The following is a 22,018-nucleotide window of genomic DNA, read 5'->3' as shown; positions in this document are numbered from 1 at the left end:
TCAGAGGTCACCTGCCTTGCACAGGACTGCAGACATTTTAGAGAATTTAAATTTGGATTCCTAACACTGAACACTGTGGTTTTCCCAGTTGCAAAGTACGGCTGTGAAAGTTGGACCATAAGGAAGGCTGAGCATCAAAGGATGGAGACCTTTGGACTATGGTGCTGGAGAAGACTCCTGCGAGCCCCTTGAACTGCAAGGCGATCAAACCGGTCCATCCTAGAGGAGATCAACCCTGACTGCTCTTTAGAAGGCCAGATCGTGAAGATGAAACTCAAATACTTTGGCCATCTAATGAGAAGGAAGGACTCCCTGGAGAAGAGCCTCATGCTAGGAATGATGGGGGGCAAAAGAAGAAAGGGATGACAGAGAAGGAGGTGGCTGGATGTAGTCACAGAAGCTATCTCTATCCATCCATCCATCCACCTACCTACCTACCTACCTACCTACCTACCTACCTACCATATCTATCTATCTATCTATCTATCTATCTATCTATCTATCTATCTATCTATCTATCTATCTATCTATCTATCTACCATATCAATCAATCAATCTATCTACCTACCTACCTACCTACCTACCATATCTATCTATCTATCTATCTATCTATCTATCTATCTATCTATTTATCTATCTATCTATCTATCTATCTATCTATCTATCTATCTATCTACCATATCAGAGCATCCGGCGACTTCAGCTAGTACAGAATGCGGCCGCGCGAGTGATTGTGGGTGCACCTCGGTTCACCCGCATAACACCTATCCTCCGCGAGCTGCGCTGGCTACCTGTCGATCTCCGGATGCGCTTCAAGGTGCTATTAGTCACCCATAAAGCCCTACATGGCAGTGGATCTGGATACTTGAGAGACCGCCTTCTGCCAATTACATCCCTGCGACCAATAAGATCACATAGATTAGGCCTCCTCCGTATACCATCGGCCAGCCAGTGTCGGCTGGCAACTACAAGGAGGAGGGCCTTCTCAGTAGTAGCCCCGACCCTTTGGAACGAGCTCCCCGTAGAGATTCGCACCCTCGCCACCGTCCAGGCCTTCCGCACAGCCTTGAAGAACTGGCTCGCCCGTCAGGCCTGGGGACAAGGATAGTTCCCCTCCCGAATGATGAATGTATGTTGTTTACTATTTTATTATATGTCTTATCTTAATGTCTGTATTCCCCTTCCCCGATTTTATGTGAGCCGCCCTGAGTCCCCTCAGGGAAAAGGGCGGCCTACAAATATTAATAAAATCTACAAAAATCTACAAATATCAATCTATCTATCTATCCACCTACCTACCTACCTACCTACCTACCTACCTACCTACCATATCTATCTATCTATCTATTTATCTATCTATCTATCTATCTATCTATCTATCTATCTATCTATCTATCCACCTACCTACCTACCTACCTACCTACCTACCTACCTACCTACCTACCTACTGTATCTATCTATGGATGTATGTATCTATCATCTTCTGAAACTCAAATACTTTCTCTAATGAGAAGGAAGAACTCCCTGGAGAAGAGTTTAATGCTGGGAAAAATTGAAGGCAAAAGAAGATGGGGACGACAGAGGATGAGGTGGCTGGATGGAGTCACTGAAGCAGTAGGTGTGAGCTTAAATGGACTCCAGAGGATGGTAGAGGACAGGAAGGTTGAAATAATATTAACAATTGTAGATCTGGGATTGTAATCTTGTGATGTTTTCATACTCCTGTTTTGCACCTTATGGGTGAAGCAAGGAAAGTGAAAGACACATGCCTACATTTAACACATTTCCTCTTAATTTAAATTCCTAAACTAAAGATAAAGGTTCCCCTCACACATATGTGCTAGCCGCTCCCGACTCCAGGGGGCGGTGCTCATCTCCATTTCAAAGCCGAAGAGCCAGCACTGTCCGAAGACATCTCTGTGGTCATGTGGCATGACTCAATGCTGAAGGCGCATGGAGCGCTGTGACCTTCCCACCAAAGGTGGTTCCTTTTTTTCTACTTGCATTTTTACATGTTTCGAACTGCTAGGTCGGCAGAAGCTGGGACAAGTCACGGGAGGTCACTCCATTATGCAGCACTAGGGATTCGAACTTCTGAACTGCCGACCTTTCTGGTCAACAAGCTCAGCGTCTTAGCCGCTGAGCCACTGTGTCCCTTTTTTTAAAATTCCTAGCAAGCACAATTTTAAGATTTTTGTGAGCCTTAAAGCTCTGGCAGTCTTCTCAATGTAGAATTACTGCATCATGTTGGCAATGAGGGGGAAAGGTTTCTAAAATCTTATTATTATTATTTTTCCCATTCATGGCCACCACAGGAGGATCGGATGAGACCTTCAGGAAGAGAATGATACTGTTCTTCGTGCAAACAATATTGCTTACACTTAGGAAAAAATGCAATGTCCCAGAGGATGACTAATGGAGCCTGTCTTCCAAGATGTGACCCAGACTAGCTTTTAAATTGAGGCCACAGGTTGACCTTCCCTGAGAGACCAGGCAAAGAAAATCAGATTGTTTTAAAATCAGTCATTAGTGATTAAGGACAATCTACTTCCCATACTCTGCCCAGGCCAAGCATATAAAAATCTATCCACTGTTGTCACTTGTGTGGTTGTGGCTAAGAGCATAGTGTCTTGTAACCTCCAATTAACCCATTCTTTGCCACTGCAAGCTTGCAACCTAGGGGAAAGTAGTAGAACAGAGGTCCTTAATTTTGATTGGTAAAGCTTGCAACCTAAAGAGAAACAGTAGAATAGAGGCTCTTAATATTGATTTGTTGTTAGTCGTGTCCGACCCATCGCGACCCCATGGACAAAGTTCCTCCAGGCCTTCCTGTCCTCTACCATCCTCTGGAGTCCATTTAAGCTCACGTCTACTGCTTCGGTGACTCCATTCAGCCACCTCATTCTCTGTCGTCCCCTTCTTCTTTTGCGTGGCACGACAAAACCGCGCTCGACTAAGCCGCGCCCGATTAAACCGCGTCACTGACGTCATCAGCAGGGCAACAACAGCGAGCGCAGAGAAAGAAGGGCGCTTTAAATAGCGCTTTGAAAACAAGCCGATTCAACTTAAGGTAAGGGTTAGGTTTAGGGTTAGCTTTAGGGTTAGGGTTAGGGTTAGGGTTAGGTTAAGGGTTAGGGTTAGGTTTAGGGTTAGGTTAAGGGTTAGGATTAGGTTTAGGGTTAGGTTAAGGGTTAGGTTAAGGGTTAGGGTTAGGGTTAGGGTTAGGGTTAGGTTAAGGGTTAGGTTTAAGGTTAGGTTTAAGGTTAGGGTTAGGGTTAGGGTTAGGTTAAGGGTTAGGTTTAGGGTTAGGTTTAGGGTTAGGTTAAGGGTTAGGTTTAGGGTTAGGTTTAGGGGGTTAGGTTTAGGTTTAGGGGTTAATTTTAGGTTTAGCGTTTACAGCGTGCCTCTGTCTCCGCGCTGTTGTCGCGCTGTTGATGACGTCAGCTATGCGGTTTCGTCAAGCGCGGTTTAGTCGAACGCAGTTTTGTAGTGGAACCCTTCTTTTGCCCTCAATCATTCCCAGTATGAGGCTCTTCTCCAGGGAGTCCTTCCTTCTCATCAGGTGGTCAAAGTATTTGAGTTTCCTCTTCAGGATCAGGCCTTCTGAAGAGCAGTCAGGGTTGATCTCTTCTAGGATTGCCTTGCAGTCCAAGGGACTCGCAGGAGTCTTCTCCAGCACCAGAGTTCAACCTTGAAAAAGATGCCCATCTCCATGTAGATCTCCCAACATGGAAGCTTGTAGGACCACACAGCTCCAACATTGCGCAATTAAGGAGACACCCATCTGCGAGCCACAGGTAAGAATGGAATATTAGCCTCCTTGGACTCCAGTTCTCTACCCAGAAAGAAGACAATGTAATATGATTGAGAAAACTGGCTGGGAAAATCAGCAGATCAAAGCAGTGGGGTCCTCCAACGTTCGTCATTCATGGAGAGCCCAAACCTGCGTCAGAATCTTGGACTGTGGGTAGCTTAGGGGGGGGGGGAAATGATTATGCATTCATGATTGAGTGAATGAGAAAAATGAATGGTAGCAGCAGTGTGGATGGATGTTGAATCCTCGAATGTCCAATGTGTTCCTTCTGCACTCACTTTATCCACAATGGTTAATCATACCGATTTTGAATTTTTCTGTTTTGTTTCCTATTCCACCATCCTCCAGTCTCAAAGCACGCTTGATTGTGAAGACAGGGACACCCTATGCCTTTCTTTTCCCCCACAAACACACAGCAAGGTTTAAAGAGAGATTAATTGCTGGCTTATTGCACCAAAAAATAAAAAAAAAGAGAATGAGGATGCTGTGAGTCATTAAGAGAAACAACAGAAAGGAGGGTGCATCTTTCTCACATTGCTTTGGCAGAGACAGACCAAGCTAGAAAAGGCTCTTAATTTTCCTTTGTTCTGGCATTTATCTTCTTCCTAAGATCCAGTCCAAAAACTGCTATTGAAAAGACAAGAAAAGAGGCAACGTCAAAAATGGTGGAGGCCAGCTTCATCCTACGATCCCGTTGCTTTGGGATGAAGCACAAGCGTAGGAGCTAAATGTCTATGGAGGTTCTTGGTCATCCATGGTTGTCCCAAAGGTGCTTTTGTCAAGAGTCAACTGGGCTTTTGAGGGTTTTCTTTGAAGACATTTCGCTTCTCATCCAAGAAGCTTCTTCAGCTTTGGTCCAAAGATCATAGCTAAATGTCTAAGAATATGATGTAAACTTGTTTTTTAAAAGGCATCTTTGGTTTGCGTTAAAACAACTTCAACACACGCAATGTTCTGATTGCACCACAAACGCAGCAGTCACCCTTACCTTTCACAGAGGCACTGAGTTTTATAAATAGGAGCATGATAGTGTAGAATAATCATATCCAAGGACCAGTGGTGGGTTTCAAAAAAATTGGGAAGCTCTTCTGTAGGTGTGGCCTGCTTTCCAGGTCCACTGGTGGAACCTCTTCTAACCGGTTCGGTAGATTTGACGAACCGGTTCTACCGAATAGGTGCAAACTGGTAGGAACCCACCTCTGGATTCAAGCCATGTGCGATGTTGCAATGGGCAGGTGGAAACATTGTCAATGCACAGATTTTCTAAGTGTTGTCTAAGACAGGGGCGTCCAACCTTGGCAATGTTAAGACCTGTGGACCTCATGGCCAACTGGGGAATTCTGGGAGCTGAAGTCCACAAGTCTTAAAAGTTGCCAAGGTTTTACATCCTTTTTATAAGATATTTTTAGTATGGCACCCAATGTGTCAATAACCACTGGGACACCATGGTCAGTTTATCCCATAATTTTTCCATTTCCATTCAGATCTGGATACTTTGTGGTCTTCTCCAAATCTTTGTCTTCTATTCTACTATCCCCTGATATTGCCAAGGTTAGAAGGCAGTGGACGACCAAGTGATGAAATTCATTTTTTTTACTACTGGTTCTATGGGCGGGGCTTGATGGCAGTGGCAGGGAAAGGATACTGCAAAATCTCCATTCCCTCCCCACTCCAGGAGAAGGATACTGCAAAATCCCCATTCCCTCCACTCCAGGGAAAGGATACTGCAAAATCCCCATTCCCTCCCCACTCCAGGGAAAGGATACTGCAAAATCCCCATTCCCTCCCCACTCCAGGGAAAGGATACTGCAAAATCCCCATTCCCTCCCCACTCCAGGAGAAGGATACTGCAAAATCCCCATTCCCTCCACTCCAGGGAAAGGATACTGCAAAATCCCCATTCCCTCCACTCCAGGGAAAGGATACTGCAAAATCCCCATTCCCTCCCCACTCCAGGGAAAGGATACTGCAAAATCCCCATTCCCTCCCCACTCCAGGGAAAGGATACTGCAAAATCTCCATTCCCTCCCCACTCCAGGAGAAGGATACTGCAAAATCCCCATTCCCTCCACTCCAGGGAAAGGATACTGCAAAATCCCCATTCCCTCCCCACTCCAGGGAAAGGATACTGCAAAATCCCCATTCCCTCCCCACTCCAGGGAAAGGATACTGCAAAATCCCCATTCCCTCCCCACTCCAGGGAAAGGATACTGCAAAATCCTGGGTTGACCTAATTGAAACTGGTCCAAAAGCAAAAGTTCTTCCCCTTAGTTCAGAAACACCCAGTTTTAAACCTGGAACTGATTCAGTTGGAGAACGCTGGAATTGGTCCCAGAGCTGTCCAGATGCCTTGAGCAATTCCCCCCATCCCTACACAAGAGATGGCAGGGTCGGCAACAGTCGCCCGCCAGGCAGAGTGAAAGGAAAACCGATCTATTAGCAGCTTTGGGACTGTGGGAATGGAGAGTTTGCAGTATCCTTCCCCTGGAATGGGTGGGAATGGAAGTTTGCAGTATCCTTCCCCCGGAGTGGGTGGGAATGGAAATTTGCAGTATCCTTCCCCCGAAATGGGTGGGAATGGAGAGTTTGCAGCATCCTTCCCCTGGAATGGGTGGGAATGGAAGTTTGCAGTATCCTTCCCCCAAAGTGGGTGGGAATGTAGAGTTTGCAGTATCCTTTCCCCGGAGTGGGGAGGGAGTGAGAGTTTGCAGTATCTTTCCCCCAGAGTGGGTTGGAATGGAGAGTTTGCAGTATCCTTCCCCCGGAGTGGGCAGGGAATGGAGAGTTTGCAGTATCCTTCCCCCGGAGTGGGCAGGGAATGGAGAGTTTGCAGTATCCTTCCCCTGGAATGGGTGGGAATGGAAGTTTGCAGTATCCTTCCCCCGAAGTGGGTAGGAATGGAGAGTTTGCAGTATCCTCCCCCCCCCCCCCAGTGGGGAGGGAGTGGAGAGTTTGCAGTATCCTTCCCCCGAAGTGGGTGGGAATGGAGACTTTGCAGTATCCTTCCCCCGAAGTGGGTGGGAATGGAGAGTTGCAGCATCCTTTCCCTGCCACGCCCACCAAGCCACGCCACGCCCACCAAGCCACGCCCACTCAGAACCGGCATTTGAATTTGACCACTGCCCCCCTACCCCCACCCTCGCGCCTTCTCCCAGCGCCCCCTACCGGCACCATGGAGTAAGTCATCAGCATCAGCATCTCCTCGCTCTCCGCTCGCAGGTGACCCTTGGCGAGGCCGCGCCGCCGCTGCTGCTGCTGCTGGCTCCGCTTGGCCCGGCCAGCCATCGGTGGGCCGTCGGTGGGAGCGATGGGCGCCAGCCAGGCCTGGAGCGCGGCCGCGGGACCCCCGGCTGCCGGCGCCGCCCGCAGCTGCCTCGCCTCCTCCTGCAGCTCCCGCAACGCCGCGCTCAGCTCCCGCCACTGAGCCAGCAGGAAGAGGGTCCCGACGGCGCTCAGCGCCGAGATCAAGCCGGCCGCGGCCAGAGCGCAGCGCAGCGCCCGGCCAGCCCCGCCGCTGCCGCCTCCTTCGCCCCGCATCGCCCTGCTTTGGCCCGGGCAGAGAGGCTGTTTGCGCGTCCCGGGGCTGCTGCTGCTGCTCTTTGCGGCTCGGCCTCGGGGCGGCTCTTCTGGCCCGTGGGCGGCTGAGTCACCCGGGTGCCAGGAGCCCCGGCCGGGGGGTTTGGAGACAGGCAGGGAGCGGGCACGGATGCCCGGCAACCCACGTCTCTTCCCGGCTGACAGGACCGGGGGCTCCGCAGCGCTTGGGGAGCCAAAGTCCGGCTGCTCCACGGAGAACTTGGATAAGGGTGAAAAGCGATCCTGACCGGCGCTGTAAACCAGGCTTTGCTGAAGGAGTGGGGTTTCTAGGAACGGGGTCCGCGCACGCTAAGCGCCGGTTTGGGAGTCGCCGGGGATGGGGACTTGACCCGGACCAAAGCCCGCAACTAAGCAAACCTCCTCAGAGCAGAGTGGGAAGGATTCCTGTAGCAAGCTAATAAAAGGGGAATATTTGTAGCTGGGGGTTGAAATGAGGGCTCCTTGGTGCTCTCTGAGCTTGGTGGTTTTCTAGCAGACGTTTCATGACCCAACTAGGTAACATCATCAGGAGGAGGAGGAGGAGGAAGAGGAGGAGGAGGAAGAGGAGGAGGAGGAGGAGGAGGAGGAGGAGGAAAACTGTGGGGTCTTTGGTGCTCTCTGAGCTTGGTGGTTTTCTAGCAGACGTTTCATGACCCAACTAGGTAACATCATCAGTACTTGGAGGAGGAGGAGGAGGAGGAGGAGGAGGAGGAGGAGGAGGAGGAGGAGGAGGAAAACTGTGAGGTCCTTGGTGCTCTCTGAGCTTGCTTGTTTTCTGGCAGAGGTTTCATGACCCAACTAGGTAACATCATCAGTACTTGATGGAGGAGGAGGAGGAGGAGGAGGAGGAGGAGGAGGAGGAGGAAAACTGTGGGGTCCTTGGTGCTCTCTGAGCTTGCTTCTTTTCTGGCCAAGGTTTCATGACCCAACTAGGTAACATCATCAGTACTTGGAGGAGGAGGAGGAGGAGGAGGAGGAGGAGGAGGAGGAGGAGGAGGAGGAAGAAGAAGAAGAAAAAAACTGTGGGGTCCTTGGTGCTCTCTGAGCTTGCTTGTTTTCTGGCAGAGATCTCATGGCCCAAACTAGGTGCCAGGGAATGTAGCACTGATGATTGTCTATGGAGATTCTCAGTCACATCCAGATCATGGTTGTTAACCCAAAGGTGCTTTTTCAAGAGGCAACTGGACTTCCTTCTTTGAAGGCGTTTCATTTCTCAGAGCCGAAGAAGCTTCGTGGATGAGAAGCGAAACCTCTTCAAAGAAAAACAAGACAATATAAACCATTCCCCACCATCCCGTCAGAGCTGAGGAAGCTTCTTGGATGAGAAGCGAAACCTCTTCAGAGAAAAACCAGAAGGCTTCCAGTGGCTTCTTGAAAAAGCACCTTTGGGATTGCACTGATGATGTTACCTAGTTGGGTTCATGAAACGTCTGCAAGAAAACCACCAAGCTCAGAGAGCACCAAGGACCCTTCATCTCAACCCTGAGCTACAAATATTCTCCTTTTATTATTATTTGCTACAGGGGAAGAAGAGAAGCAGGACACAATGCGCTGATTGGTTCCCCCCCCTCACCTTTCCATAGATTACAAAAACTGAAACAATGCCTTAGCTGATTCCCCTTTCTCTTCCACAAGCAGGATCTCATCTTCTGTGGCCGCTGAGAAATAGATCCCAGGTTCGAACGGCGCTGACTTTACGTTAAGGGTGCGGGAACAGAGAGCCGAAAGGAAAGATCCTCAATCGTTTGAAGCATAAGCATTTGGAGCATAGCAGGAGGCAAGCCGCATTGAAGCCTCCATCTGTGCCAGGCCCAGGAAGAGCTGAGCTATTTAAAAAGGTGTGGTGGTTCGTTCTGCGGATGGAAGGACCGTTGTGAGTGAACCAACAGCGAGTTTAAGGTTGGACCCAAACAGACACTGGATCTTAAATAAGCCAACGCGGCTTTGGACTGGCGTAATATCTAAGCCCAGCCATCATGCGTGGGTCATTTGTGAGTCTCTAGGTGAGATAGAGCTAGCATTTAGGCTTATATACCACTTTGCAGTGTTTTTACAGCCCTCTTTAAGCGGTTTACAGAGTCAGCCTCTTGCCCCCAACAATGTGGGCCCTCATTTTACCCACCTCGGAAGGATTGGAGGCTGAGTCAACTTTGAGCCAGTCAGAATCGAACTGCTGGCAGTGGGGGCAGAGTTAGCCTGCAATACTGCATTCTAAATATTGCAAGAGAAGGAAGGAAGGAAGGAAGGAAGGAAGGAAGGAAGGAAGGAAGATAGTAATAGCACTTAGACTTATATACCACTTCACAGTGCTTTACAGCCCTTTCTAAGCAGTTTACAGAGTCAGCCTCTTGCCCCCAACAATCTGGGTCCTCATTTTACCCACCTCGGAAGGTTGGGAGGCTGAGTCAACTTTGAGCCTGGTGGGATTTGAACTGCCAAATTTCAGGCAGCTGGCAGGCAGCAGAAGTAGCCTGCAGTGCTGCACTCTAACCACGGCGCCACCAAGGCTCATAGGTAGTTATATGAATATGGTAAATACATTTTGTTGTTTGGTTGCTAAGTTGGGTCTCGTTCTTCACAACCCTATGGTCCTTGTGAACCATAGCTCAGCAGGCTCCCCTGTTTTCCAGAGTTTGTCCAAACTCATGTTCATGGCATCAGTGACACTCTCTGACCATCTCGTCTTCTGCCCTCCTCTTCTCCTCCTGCCTTCCATCTTTCCCAACATCAGGGTCTGTTCCAAGGAGCAACAGATAGAAACTAATCAAGGAGGGAAGCAACTTAGAACTAAGGAGAAATTCCTGACAGTTAGAACAATTGTAGTGGAACAACTACATATCGGTGAATCCACATTACCCTTCCTCCCAAAAAAATCAGGGTAAATAAGGTGTGTATCAGTGGTGGGTTTCAAAAAAAATTCGAACCTACTCTGTGGGTGTGGCCTCCTTTGTGGGAGTGGCTTGCCAGCCATGTGACCTGGTGGGAGTGGCTTGCCGGCCATGGTTCTCTTCTCTCTCTCTCTCTCTCTCTCTCTCTCTTTCCTTCCTTTGTCTATCTGTCCCTGTTTCCTTCTTTTCTTTCATCTCTCTCACTTTTTCTTTCTTTTCTTCTTTTTTTATTTCTTCCTTTCTTCCTTTCTTTCTCTTTCTTTTTCTCTCTCTGTGTGAGTGTGTGTGTGTGTGTGTGTGTGTGTGTGTGGTGAGTTTCAAACATTTTTGGAACCTCTTCTGTAGGTGTGGCCTGCTTTCTGTTGGAACCTCTTCTAACCGATTCAGTAGATTGAACGAACCGGTTCTACCGAACTGGTGCGAACTGGTAGGAACCCACCTGGTGTGTATGTGGGGGGGAGGGGCTTCAAGTCATTGCTGGACTTGCCACAAAGTCATCCACTGGACTTCATCTCCCAAGTAGGACTAGAACTCACAATTCACCTGTTTCTAGCTCAGTCCCTTAACCGCTACACCAAATAGCCTCTGTACTAAACTTGTACAAAGAAAATGTGCGGCTTTGGCCATGGAAATCCTAGGCATACTGCAAGAAAACTAGAAAATCTTTATTGGATAACCTTAAACTGGTTACTGTCCATAGCCTGCCTCATAGAATGGTAGATAATTACGAGCAATTCCCAGTTCATTGGCTGAATTGACGCATGGATGTAAGCCACCGTTGGTGGAATAAACCACAATTGCTAGTTTTAATCTTGACTCAAAAGCAGAGGCAAAATGAGCCAACGGATTGCAGCTCTTTGGCAAAGCTGAGGGATGGTTTATGCCTGTGCTTAAGCCAACATGTTTTTTTTTTCACTTTAGATTTTAGCCTCTTGGCTGGAATGGTGGGTTATTCAGAAAATCAAAGCCAATTATATCTTCGCACAGTGTGTGCACAGTGAATGATGAAGCGACACATAATCAAATGTATCCACTCTGTACTTCTGGGCCAATAATGGACTGTACTATCCCTGCATCAGTAATTAAATGACCCCCCCTACCCCCCAAAAAAAGATACATGAAAAAAACTCCGCATTTCGCTAGATACATCATTCAAGCAAAAGTTTGCTAGAATCTTGCAATCGGGAGAACTAAAGAGACATCTCGGTGCTCATCTCCATTTCAAAGTTGAAGAGCCAGCGCTGTCTGAAGACATCTCTGTGGTCATGTGGCCAGCGTGACTAAATGCCGAAGACACACGGAACGCTGTTGCCTTCCCACCAAAGGTGGCTCCTATTTTTCTACTTGCATTTTTTATCTGCTTTCGAACTGCTAGGTTGGCAGAAGCTGGGACAAGTCACGGGAGCTCACTCCATTATGCAGCACTAGGGATTCAAACTGCCGACCTTCCCGATCGACGAGCTTAGCATCTTAGCCACTGAGCCACCGCATCGCTTCTTTTTGAAAAAGACAAATATGTAAATGTCTTCTTAAACAATAACCATGGCAAATCAATGAGATGGACATTTGGTTTGGTTTGGTTTGATTTAGTTTATTAGATTTATATGCCGCCCTTCTCCAAGGACTCAGGGCGGTGTACAACATTAAAAGAAACACATAATACAAAAGTTAAAAAAATTAATTTGTTTTGTTTTGTTCAGGCCAGGCCGGCTTGCTGGAAAAGCCAACTTTTTAGGGCGCGTCAGAAGGACCGGAGGTCGGGGATTATACGAAGCTCCGGGGGGAAGCTTATTTCTTTGAAGTGTAACTTGTGACCGAAAGGACTACAGAGATGAGTTGGAGGATCGAATATGCATAGGTTCAACCAGTCAAAATCGATCAAATCCCGCCCCCTTTAATGGACTGGGTGGGTTTCAAAAATTTTTAGAACCTCTTCTGTAGGTGTGGCCTGCTTTGTGGGAGTGGTTTCCAGCATGCGCATGAGCACTGGCCAGCTAGTCTTCGCACATACCAGAGCCCTGGAAACCAGAAGACAAGGCGGCTGGCGTGCGCCATGGGCACAGGCCAGCTGATCTTATCTTCACATTTCTGGGGCTCTGGCAGGTGCGTGCATGGACAATCCGGTTTGGGCACTTGGTGCCCAAAAGTTTCACCATCACTGAGATAGAAGGTTCTCCGGAAATCCAGATCAACTCTAGGGCAATCTAGAACAAAACTCATCAAAGGAAGACTTGGCTGAATGACTCGGTGTGTTAACACGAGTCCAACCAGTAAGGCAGCAATGAACCAATTCCTTTTATAACACACCTGGCTCATTTTTCAATGAAATTTCAGGCATTTCCACCCAATCATTTGCATTGTGCATACTAAGTACGAGGAGATTTGCAAATCTTTTGGAGAACACCGCAGTAGCCGTTTCTTGTGTGTGTGTGTGTATGTGTGTGTGTGTGTGTGTGTGTGTGTGTGTGTGTGTGTGAGAGAGAGAGAGAGAGAGAGAGAGAGAGAGAGAGAGAGAGAGAGAGAGAGAGAGAGAGAGAGAGAAGAGTTCCTTGGACTGGACTCCAGTACAACACAAAACAAGGCATTCAATAGCCCAAGTGCCAGGAAAACACACTCACACACACACAAACACAAAAACCCCGGCCACACAGCTTGAAAGAAAATGATCGTCTCATTGGCCACCGAAGGATGCTTCCCCCAGAAACTTTTGCTGGATTTCTTTGAACAACTACAGGATTGTTTCTGGACAGGAAAAAATGAATCAGAGGCGAACCCAGAGGGAGCCATCAAAGTGAACGGAAGGACATGATTCATGTGGATGAATCGAGCAGGATGAAAAGAGAGGGATGGGAACAAGCTATTCATTATGCAAGTCAACGCAGGCTAACGTAGCTGCTCTACTGTGGTAGACGAAAGCAATTGGTGGGACTTTTGTGGGGTAGAGTCTTAAGACGTCACCCAAACTACGACCCGCTTTATGGGATGCAAGGGACTCATAACCACCTGGCCTGGTGATTGATAGCTGTCCTCAGATCTCAAATCCTCTCTGTTGAGGACATCAAGGGGGAGTAGTTGAATTTGATATCATACTGTTGAATTTTCCATCTAGATGTGGTCATTTGGGAGAACATCCCCACTCAGCTATGAAGTTCAGTGGTTGGTTCTTGTTAGAATAGAGTAGAATTAGAATTAGAATGGAATATAGAATATGGTTTTGCAGCCATTTGTACCAATTGTTCCAAATTTCATAATATTCCAACTCTTCTTCATCTTTTAATTTCAGTGTTAATTTGTCCATCTCTGCACAATCCAAAGTTTTTTTTTTATCACTAATTCGTCCAAGAGGGTATTATTTTGTTTCCAGCATTGGACAAATGCTATTCTAGCAGATGTGTTAATTTGTACTTAATTTTCTTTGTATATTTCCCTTTGATTATTCCCAGTGGAAAGATAATATATATATAGAACTGTGTATAAAGGTGTGTAAACATAGAAGCGAAATATTATATACATGTACAGGTATGATGACATAACAATGTTGATGTAATGACTGTAAGGTGTTGTAGAAGGGAAAAATAATAAAAAAATCTGCTAGCAAAAAAAAGAATATAGAATATGGAGAGTAGAGTGTAGAGTAGAGTAGAGTAGAGTAGAATAGAATAGAATAGAATAGAATAGAATAGAATAGAATAGAATAGAGAACAGAGTTGGAAGGGACCTTGGAGGTCTTCTGGTCCAGCACTTCATTCAACAGGAAACCCTACACCACTTCAGACAAATGACTGTCCAATCTCTTCTTAAAAACTTCCAGTGTTGGAGCATTTACAACTTCTGGAGGAAAGTTGTTCCACCGCTTAATTGTTCTAACTGTCAGAAAATTTCTTCTTGGTTCTAGGTTGCTTCTCTCCTTGATTAGTTTCTATCTGTTGCTCCTTGGAACAGATCCTGATGTTGGGAAAGATGGAAGGCAAGAGGAGGGCAGAAGATGAGATGGTCAGAGAGTGTCATTGATGCCATGAACATGGCTTTGGACAAATTCTGGAAAACAGGAACCCTGTTTTCCAAAGATAACCACACATAGATTCCTAGGCGGACTTGAACAATAATGATGAGTGGTTAAAACCCATAGCTTTGTTTGAAAATGTTCCTACCTGCCCAGAAGAATAGACAACCAGGCGCAACAGCTTATCCCTGCAAAGAAATTCCTTGGGCTTCTGGTTGTTTTGCAAGTCACCATAGCCATTCGAGTGGCATGCTTCAATTCAGAATGCCAGACCTGCCCAGTTGCTTCTGAGGGAATGGACCTAATTCCATTGGTACCCGGGGCAGCCAAATAATATGCTGTTTTTCCTTTACAGTAAATTAAGATACATTTGTTGGTTCAACGGGATTTGGAAAGGATCCTTGTTCTGTGTTTTTGCTTCGGTTAACTGTTTGCCTGAAATGAAGGAGAGGAGATATTTATAGAAAGAAGGGGCAATGAACTTAAGCTATCTTTATCATCCCGCCCACCACAGACACTGCATGCCAACCGTTTCCCTGTGCCCACCCCACCCCCAACTACCTGAGAATGGACATATCTGATGCAAAAAGGAAAAATACAAGCTAAATTAAAGAAAGTATCCTCTCACCAGCATTGAACACTTAGACAACAGTATACTTGGCTTAGGAGAAATCAAAAATACAGATATTCTAGCTAAAAATATGAATAAAACAATTCACACCGAGAGCCACTACAACAAGCACACCCCTAGGTTGATGGGTACAAACCAACTGTATACCAGTTGGGTCTATAAACTGCATGGTTTATTGGTTTATTGAAGAAACTACCTTTGGATTTGCCTGCAACAATAAGTCATCAGCTGTGATTTTGAAATCACAAGGGATGGGTTCACACATATTGTGCGCAAAATTTAAGATTTGCATGAGATATTTAACTCAGTTTTCAAAAGGGTTCCACCACAAATCCGCAGTAGACTAAAGCGCGCTCGACGAAAGCGCGTACGTGACGTCATCACAGTGCGACGAAAACGGCACGCTGTGAGCGGTAAATTTAAAATTAACGCGAAAACCTTACCCTAACCCCCCCAAACCTAACCCTAAACCTAACCCTAAGCCTAACCCTTAAACCTAACCCTAAACCTAACCCTAAACCTAACCCTTAACCTAACGCTAAACCTAACGCTAACCCTTAACCTAACCCTAAACCTAACCCTAACGCTTAACGTAACCCTAAACCTAACCCTAACCCTTAACCTAACCCTAACCCTAACCCTAACCCTTACCTTTATGTGAATTGGCTTGCTTTAATTTTATTTTAATTTTAATTTAATTTATTTTTAATTTTATTTGTCGCGCTGCTGATGACGTCACGTACGCGCTTTGATCGGGCGCGCTTTTGACGGGTCACGTTCAAAAGAGCTGGGTTTCAACATCAGATTAAGTAGAAAAAGAAGTTAACAACAACTATGACTCATATGGAATGGAAGGGAAGGGAAGGGAAGGAAAGGAAAGAGAAGGGAAGAGAAGAGAAGAGAATTATTTATTGCCCAGGTGTGATTGGACACACAAGGAATTTGTCTTCAGTGCACAAGCTCTCAATGTACACGTTCCATTGTTTTATGTGACTCCTAAATCTAAGGCACGCTATTATATGTTTAGGATATATTCCACAAACTATCTAACCACCTTCTGCCTCTTCTAGGAAGACATATCAATGCTTAGTTCAAACACGGCAGTCAATTCTTATTTTGTATCAATGTCTATTTTATTTTTATCTATTTATATTTATTTCGTCAAGCATGAGTTAGATAACATATATCAGTATAAACATGATTTTGGATATATGAAATGGAGACGAATAAAAAGAAACATTAGGACGGGGATGGTAGGAACTTTGATGCGCTTATGCACGCCCCTTACAGACCTCTTAGGAATGGGGTGAGATCACAGTAGACAATCTAAGGTTAACATTTTGGGAGTTTGGGGAAGAAACCACAGAGTCAGGTAGAGCATTCCAGGCGTGATCACTCTGTTGCCGAAGTCGTATTTTCTGCAATCGAGTTTGGAGCGGTTTACCTTGAGTTTGTGTCTATTGTGTGCTCGTGTGTTGTTGTGGTTTGAAGCTGAAGCAGTCATGCTGACAAGTAGGACATTGTGGTGGATAATTTTATGTACTACACTTAGGCCAGACCAAAGGCGGCATTGTTCTAAGTTGTCTAAGCCCAAAATTTCAAGCCTGGTGGCATAAGGGATTCTGTTGCGAGTAGAGGAGCAGAGGACTCTTCTTGTGAACTACTTCTGGACTCGCTCAATTGTATTAATGTCCGATATGCAGTGCGGGTTCCAGACAGACGAGCTGTATTCGAGAATTGGTCTAGCAAAGGTTTTGTATGCTCTGGTTAGCAGTACAATATTACCAGAGAAGAAGCTTTGCAAGATTGGGTTAACAAACTCTTAATGCCTTTTTGGCAAATGTTATTACAGGGGGCTCTGGCCCTTAGATCATTAGATATGAGTTCTCAAGGTCCTTGACAGAGTGAGGATCTACCATGCCAATAGCTGCAAACTTTGTGTGACCCGACAAAAGCCGCGAACGTCATAAGCGCGCCGACAAAACCGCAGCGCTAAAATCGCGATGTCAAAAGCGCGTCGACAACAGCGCGCCGACAACAGCACGCCGACAGAAGCGCGATTTAAGTTAAGGTAAGGTTTAGGGTTAGGTTTAGGGTTAGGTTTAGGGTTAGGTTTAGGGTTAGGTTTAGGGTTAGGTTTAGGGTTAGGTTTAGGGTTAGGTTACGCGCGCTTCTGTCGGCGCGCTGTTGTCGGCGCGCTTCAGGGCTTATTCGTCGCTCATTCGTTGCGCGGTTTTTGTCACCGCGGTTTAGTCAGGCGCGCTTTTGCCGTTCGCGCATTTGTGGTGGAACCCAAACTTTGTACCAATCAGCATCCTCGGTTTCTGGATAATATATTTTCATTTTTTTAACTAACAGGGGATGTTAGATGGTCTCAGAATGAGACCATGAAAGGGGATGTACTGTCAGTGAAGTGAAGCTAAACTTCATTCTCTGGATGTTTTCACATGGTTTTTTTGCCTTTTCTTTTTTTCTTTTCTTTCTTTTTTTTCCAGGCTAGCCCAGTCGATTGAGCCAGTCCTTGGCTTCCTTGACAAATGCTTCTAACTTCATTCTTTGTAAGCTGGAAATAGCAAGTAGGAGTCAGTGTTTAAAGATTGCTAGGAAGAAAGAATGGAACCCTGGAGATTTTCCAGAAGAATAGTTAGCTTCATTCAAACATTGCCCAGAGCTACAAGTGAGGGTAGGGACGCGGTGGCTCAGTGGCTAAGACGCGAGATGGTCGATCAGAAAAGTCGGCAGTTCAGCGGTTCGAATCCCTAGCGCCACGTAACGGGGTGAGCTCCCGTGACTTGTCCCAGCTTCTGCCAACCTAGCAGTTTGAAAGCACGTAAAAAATGCAAGTAGGAAAGTAGGAACCACCTTTGGTGGGAAGGGAACAGCGTTCCCTGTGCCTTCGGCATTTAGTCACGACCACGGAGATGTCTTGGACAGCGCTGGCTCTTTGGCTTTGAAACGGAGATGAGCACCGTCCCCTAGAGTTGGGAACGACTAGCAAATATATTGCGGGGGAACCTTTACCCTTTTACAAATACAGAGGCAAGAAAAACAGAGATACAATTACTAGAAAGCTACAGAATAGTCCACTCTGTTTTAAAACTGTTGGAATATAACTGTTTTTGTTTTTAAATGTTTTGAAACTTCAGGGCCTTCAACCTTTCGGAAGAGAACGTAACATGGTGAGATGCGTAACAAAGCTGCATCTTTCTGTGCATCTTTAGCTGTGCTACGTTTTTGGGTTCCACCACAAATCCGCGAAGCCCTTATCCGCGGAGACATAATGCGCGAAGACTAATTCGCGCCGTTCTAAGCGCTAAGGAAAATGCGAGCCTACGCGATGACATAATCGCGGGGGCAATTCGCGCATTCCCAAGCACTCCAGTACCCTAAACCTAACCCTAAACCTAACCCTAAACCTAACCTAAACCTAACCCTAAACCTAACCTAAACCTAACCCTAAACTAACACTAAACCTAACCCTAACCCTAACCCTAACCTAACCCTAAACCTACCACTAAGCCTAACCCTAAACCTAACACTAAACTAACCCTAAACCTAACCCTAAACCTAACCCTAAACCTAACCCTAACCTAAACCTAACCCTAAACCTAACCCTAAACCTAACCCCTAAACCTAACCCTAAAACAAACCCCTAAACCTAATCCTAACCCTTACCTTAATTGAAGTCGGCTTTCTGCCGTGGCGCAGTTTAAAGCGCCCTTCTGTTGCCGCGCTGTTGTCGCGGCTGGTGATGAAGCATGGTGATGACATCGCGGCTTTAGCGCCGCGATTTTATCACCGCGATTTGAATAGCGCGGTTTGTCGTGCCACGGACGTTTTTGCATGTCACGCAAGACAGCAAACACAAGGAAATACTGTTTTCTTTTTCTTTAGTTAAATAGCTTAGCGCTACCCCATTAGCTTTTCAAGTCCCTTCCCTCTTCTTCAGATCTGGGCTGTGCTGCATAGCGATTGCCCCTCAACGTCAATATTCTCCTTCATCGGAGAGGCAATTTCACGAAGTTCTTCTTGAGCGGTAACTTCTACGCTTCGGACAAGCTGAGAATTCAATCCCATTTAAATCCACGCTCCTGGGGATGCGCCCTGTTCTTGCAGGTTGAAGTGCAGTGCGCCCCGTCTGTGTTTTTCTGAACAGCCTCCGATCGGCTCAAGTGGGCAGATCTTGATGCTGCTAAGGAATGAAATGGCTGTCGAAAGGAAGCACACTGGAAATAACTTGTCATCTCACCACTGATGAAAACAAACTAAGGAGCCAAACTGCTCTTGTTGACTGGATGCTGTGCTTGCTGTTTGTAACGCATTTTTTAACCCGTGTCGTACCATTAAATGAATTGTTCAGAGACATTAAGCCGAGAACAGTATGTAAAGATCTCATCGCTGGATAATACATTCAATATCAAAGAGTAGCTTTCTGCGGTGTGTCCTGCAGCCCTTTCATAAGCTGTGCTTCTGAAAGTCCGTTAAAGCTAAAGTAATTATTGCATTCGCATATCAGATCTCTCTCCGCTGGTATAAATTGGTTGCCCCTCCTGTTGAAGGGTAGACAGGAGAACTTAGCCACTCTTAGAAATTAGATTGACCACTGGTAGTCATGCTGGTGCGCTTATGCACGCCCCCTTTACGGACCTCTTAGGAAAGGGGTGAGGTTCAGAGGTGGGTTCCTACCAGTTCGCACCTATTCGGTAGAAACCGGTTCGTCAAATCTACCGAACCGGTTAGAAGAGGTTCCACCAGTGGACCCAGAAAGCAGGCCACACCTACAGAAGAGGTTCCAAAAATTTTTGAAACCCACCACTGGTCCTTGGATATGATTATTCTACACTACCTGCGCCTTTACTTCTATATTAAAAGCCACATAGACAGAGTTGGAGCTTGCAAAAGAAACAGGAAGCCAGTGCCTAACCACAAGTTGTCTATGTCGAAAGCCTATGTCAAAGTCCAAGGTTCAATATTAAGTTCGTTAACGACACGTACTCCATAAACAAAAGGAGAAGTAAGACCCTCATCTCCTTATAAGGTTTTTCTCCTCAAGGTAACCACTAAGAAATGTGTAAGTATTTCCACGTTGCAATGCTTTTGAGAATGTATAAAGAACGTGTGCTTCGATAATGAAGGTTGTTCAGAACTTGCAATGCTAGCCGCGGGCTAGCTTTCTGAACCTGGCTGCCAAATAAACTTTTCCTGTATCCTGAGAAGTCTAAGCTTGTCATTTTCTGCAACAAAATCAGAATTTCTGCCCCTCTCTGACCTGCACAAAAAGACCCCGAAGGGGGAGACTCTCTGCAGCAACACAAGCCTTCATTGCACATATCCGGCCCAAGGGCCGTAGTTTAAGGACCCCTGATTAGTGCAATATAAAAATGCAAATAATTTTTCTGTGGACCACCAAAATTTTCCCACGGACCCCAGTTAGGGACCGCTGGACTAGAAGGCTCCAAGATGACTTTTCCAACTCTGTATTCTGTTCTATTCTATCTCATGCTGCATTGATTTATTCCTTCATTTATTTCTTTATTCCACAGGTTCGAACTAACCGTCTCCTTCAGATGGGAAGGAAGATGGAGGAAGAGAGGGGAAGGAGGATCATTCTTCTTTGCTTCGGAACCGAAGAGACAAATCAAATCCTCCTTTTCTTTTCTGATACTAGCTGGGGGTTTTTTTAGAGGAGGAAGGGAATCAGGGGGGAGAATTGTACAGAAAGCCAGGATGCTAAACAATCTCTCTACAAACTCCCCAGGGGGCCTGAAGCTGTTCAGCTTTCCACTTGCCTTTCTAGCAGCTGCACCCCAAACCATGGAAACCCCCCGCTATGCCAGGAAAGGTGATTAAAGGCAGATTGTGTGTAGAAGTTGTGTGTGCGCGCGCGGAGCCTGCCAACGAAGCTGGGGAAGAAGCAGGAGTAGGAGAAGAAAAACCCGACAATGTCAAAATTCTTGCATGCAAAGAAGGCGCACGGCGGAGGAGGGAAAGATATAGAGGCGGTCCGGGACTTGGCTCCACAGTATAAATTGAGCAGACTTTGGGTGGCAAGGAGGAGAGCTTCGCTATCGAGCATCTGTTAGGGTGCAAAGGCTGAAATGGACTCCTATTTTTAGCTTCCTTGCAGATCTCCATAGCACAACAACAAACTATTTATATAGCTTTATGCTTCGCTAGTAAGGCCCCACTTGGAATACTGCATCCGACTCTGTTATTCTGTATTCTGAATACTACCAGGTTTTTTTTTCTTTTTTATATTGAAAATTTTTAGGAAAAAAACTTTTGCAAATGTTTACCTCCCCCCCGCCGCCCTCCCCACCCAAACTCCCCCCAACCTCTCCCCCCCTGACTTCCCCCTGAACAAATACAGGGTATAAATCTTTAACAAAGGTGTTCTAAAATAAACTTAAAGAAAGTTAGTATCATTTTTCATTTGAGCTTTAACTCCTCTTAGCTAGGTTAAGTCTAAACAGATTATATCATTCCTTGTTTTATCAGTCATAAACTATCAGTCATAAACTATCTGTCCCATATTTATTTTGAATATAGTCTTATTTATTTATTTATTTATTTATTTATTTATTTATTTATTTATTAGACTTATATACTGCTTCATAGGGCTTTTGGCCCTCTCTAAGCGGTTTACAAATTTTTTAGCAAATTGAGTCAGCAACTTGCCCCCACAATCTACCGCCCTATGAAGCGGTATATAAGTCTAACTGCTAATAGAATAGAATAGAATAGAACAGAACAGAACAGAATAGAATAGAAGATGGAATAGAGTAGAGTACAGTACAGTACAGTCAAATAGAGTAGAATAGAATAGAATAGAATAGAATAGAATAATAACTTTATTGTGACTTTAAACTTACACTAATTGGGCTACATTAAAATGAAATTTCATTGCATATAGCTCTCAAAGGGTCACCTCCTCCAATATACACTACATAAATAAATATTTGCTCTTCCCCTAAAGCATCCCTCTAAATATCTGTTGAGTGCCACATTGGAGAATCAAATCTTGAACACAAAGCAGAGGCCCTCAAATTAAGGTCAGTGTTCGCCACATAAAGGCAGGGGGGGAGTAAGAATAGAACCACCGAAGA

At 45.8% G+C, this 22,018-nt stretch overlaps 1 protein-coding gene across 1 annotated transcript in view; it reads right to left on the bottom strand.

The window, feature by feature from the left end:
- GLDN (gliomedin) overlaps positions 1 to 7,351 on the bottom strand; it is a 29,532-nt gene extending 22,181 nt beyond the window's left edge. Inside the window, exon 1 of the mRNA XM_032233136.1 lies at positions 6,980 to 7,351. Within this exon, the coding sequence (XP_032089027.1) occupies positions 6,980 to 7,351 (372 nt within the window). The remainder of the gene's footprint in view (positions 1 to 6,979) is intronic.
- Between the last annotated feature and the right edge of the window lie 14,667 nt (positions 7,352 to 22,018).

The sequence above is a fragment of the Thamnophis elegans genome, chromosome 16, assembly GCF_009769535.1.
Source record: "Thamnophis elegans isolate rThaEle1 chromosome 16, rThaEle1.pri, whole genome shotgun sequence".
NCBI classification, from domain to species: Eukaryota; Metazoa; Chordata; class Lepidosauria; order Squamata; family Colubridae; genus Thamnophis; species Thamnophis elegans.
The sequence above is the reverse complement of the archived record's forward strand: the minus strand, read 5'-3'. Positions and strand labels throughout refer to the sequence as shown.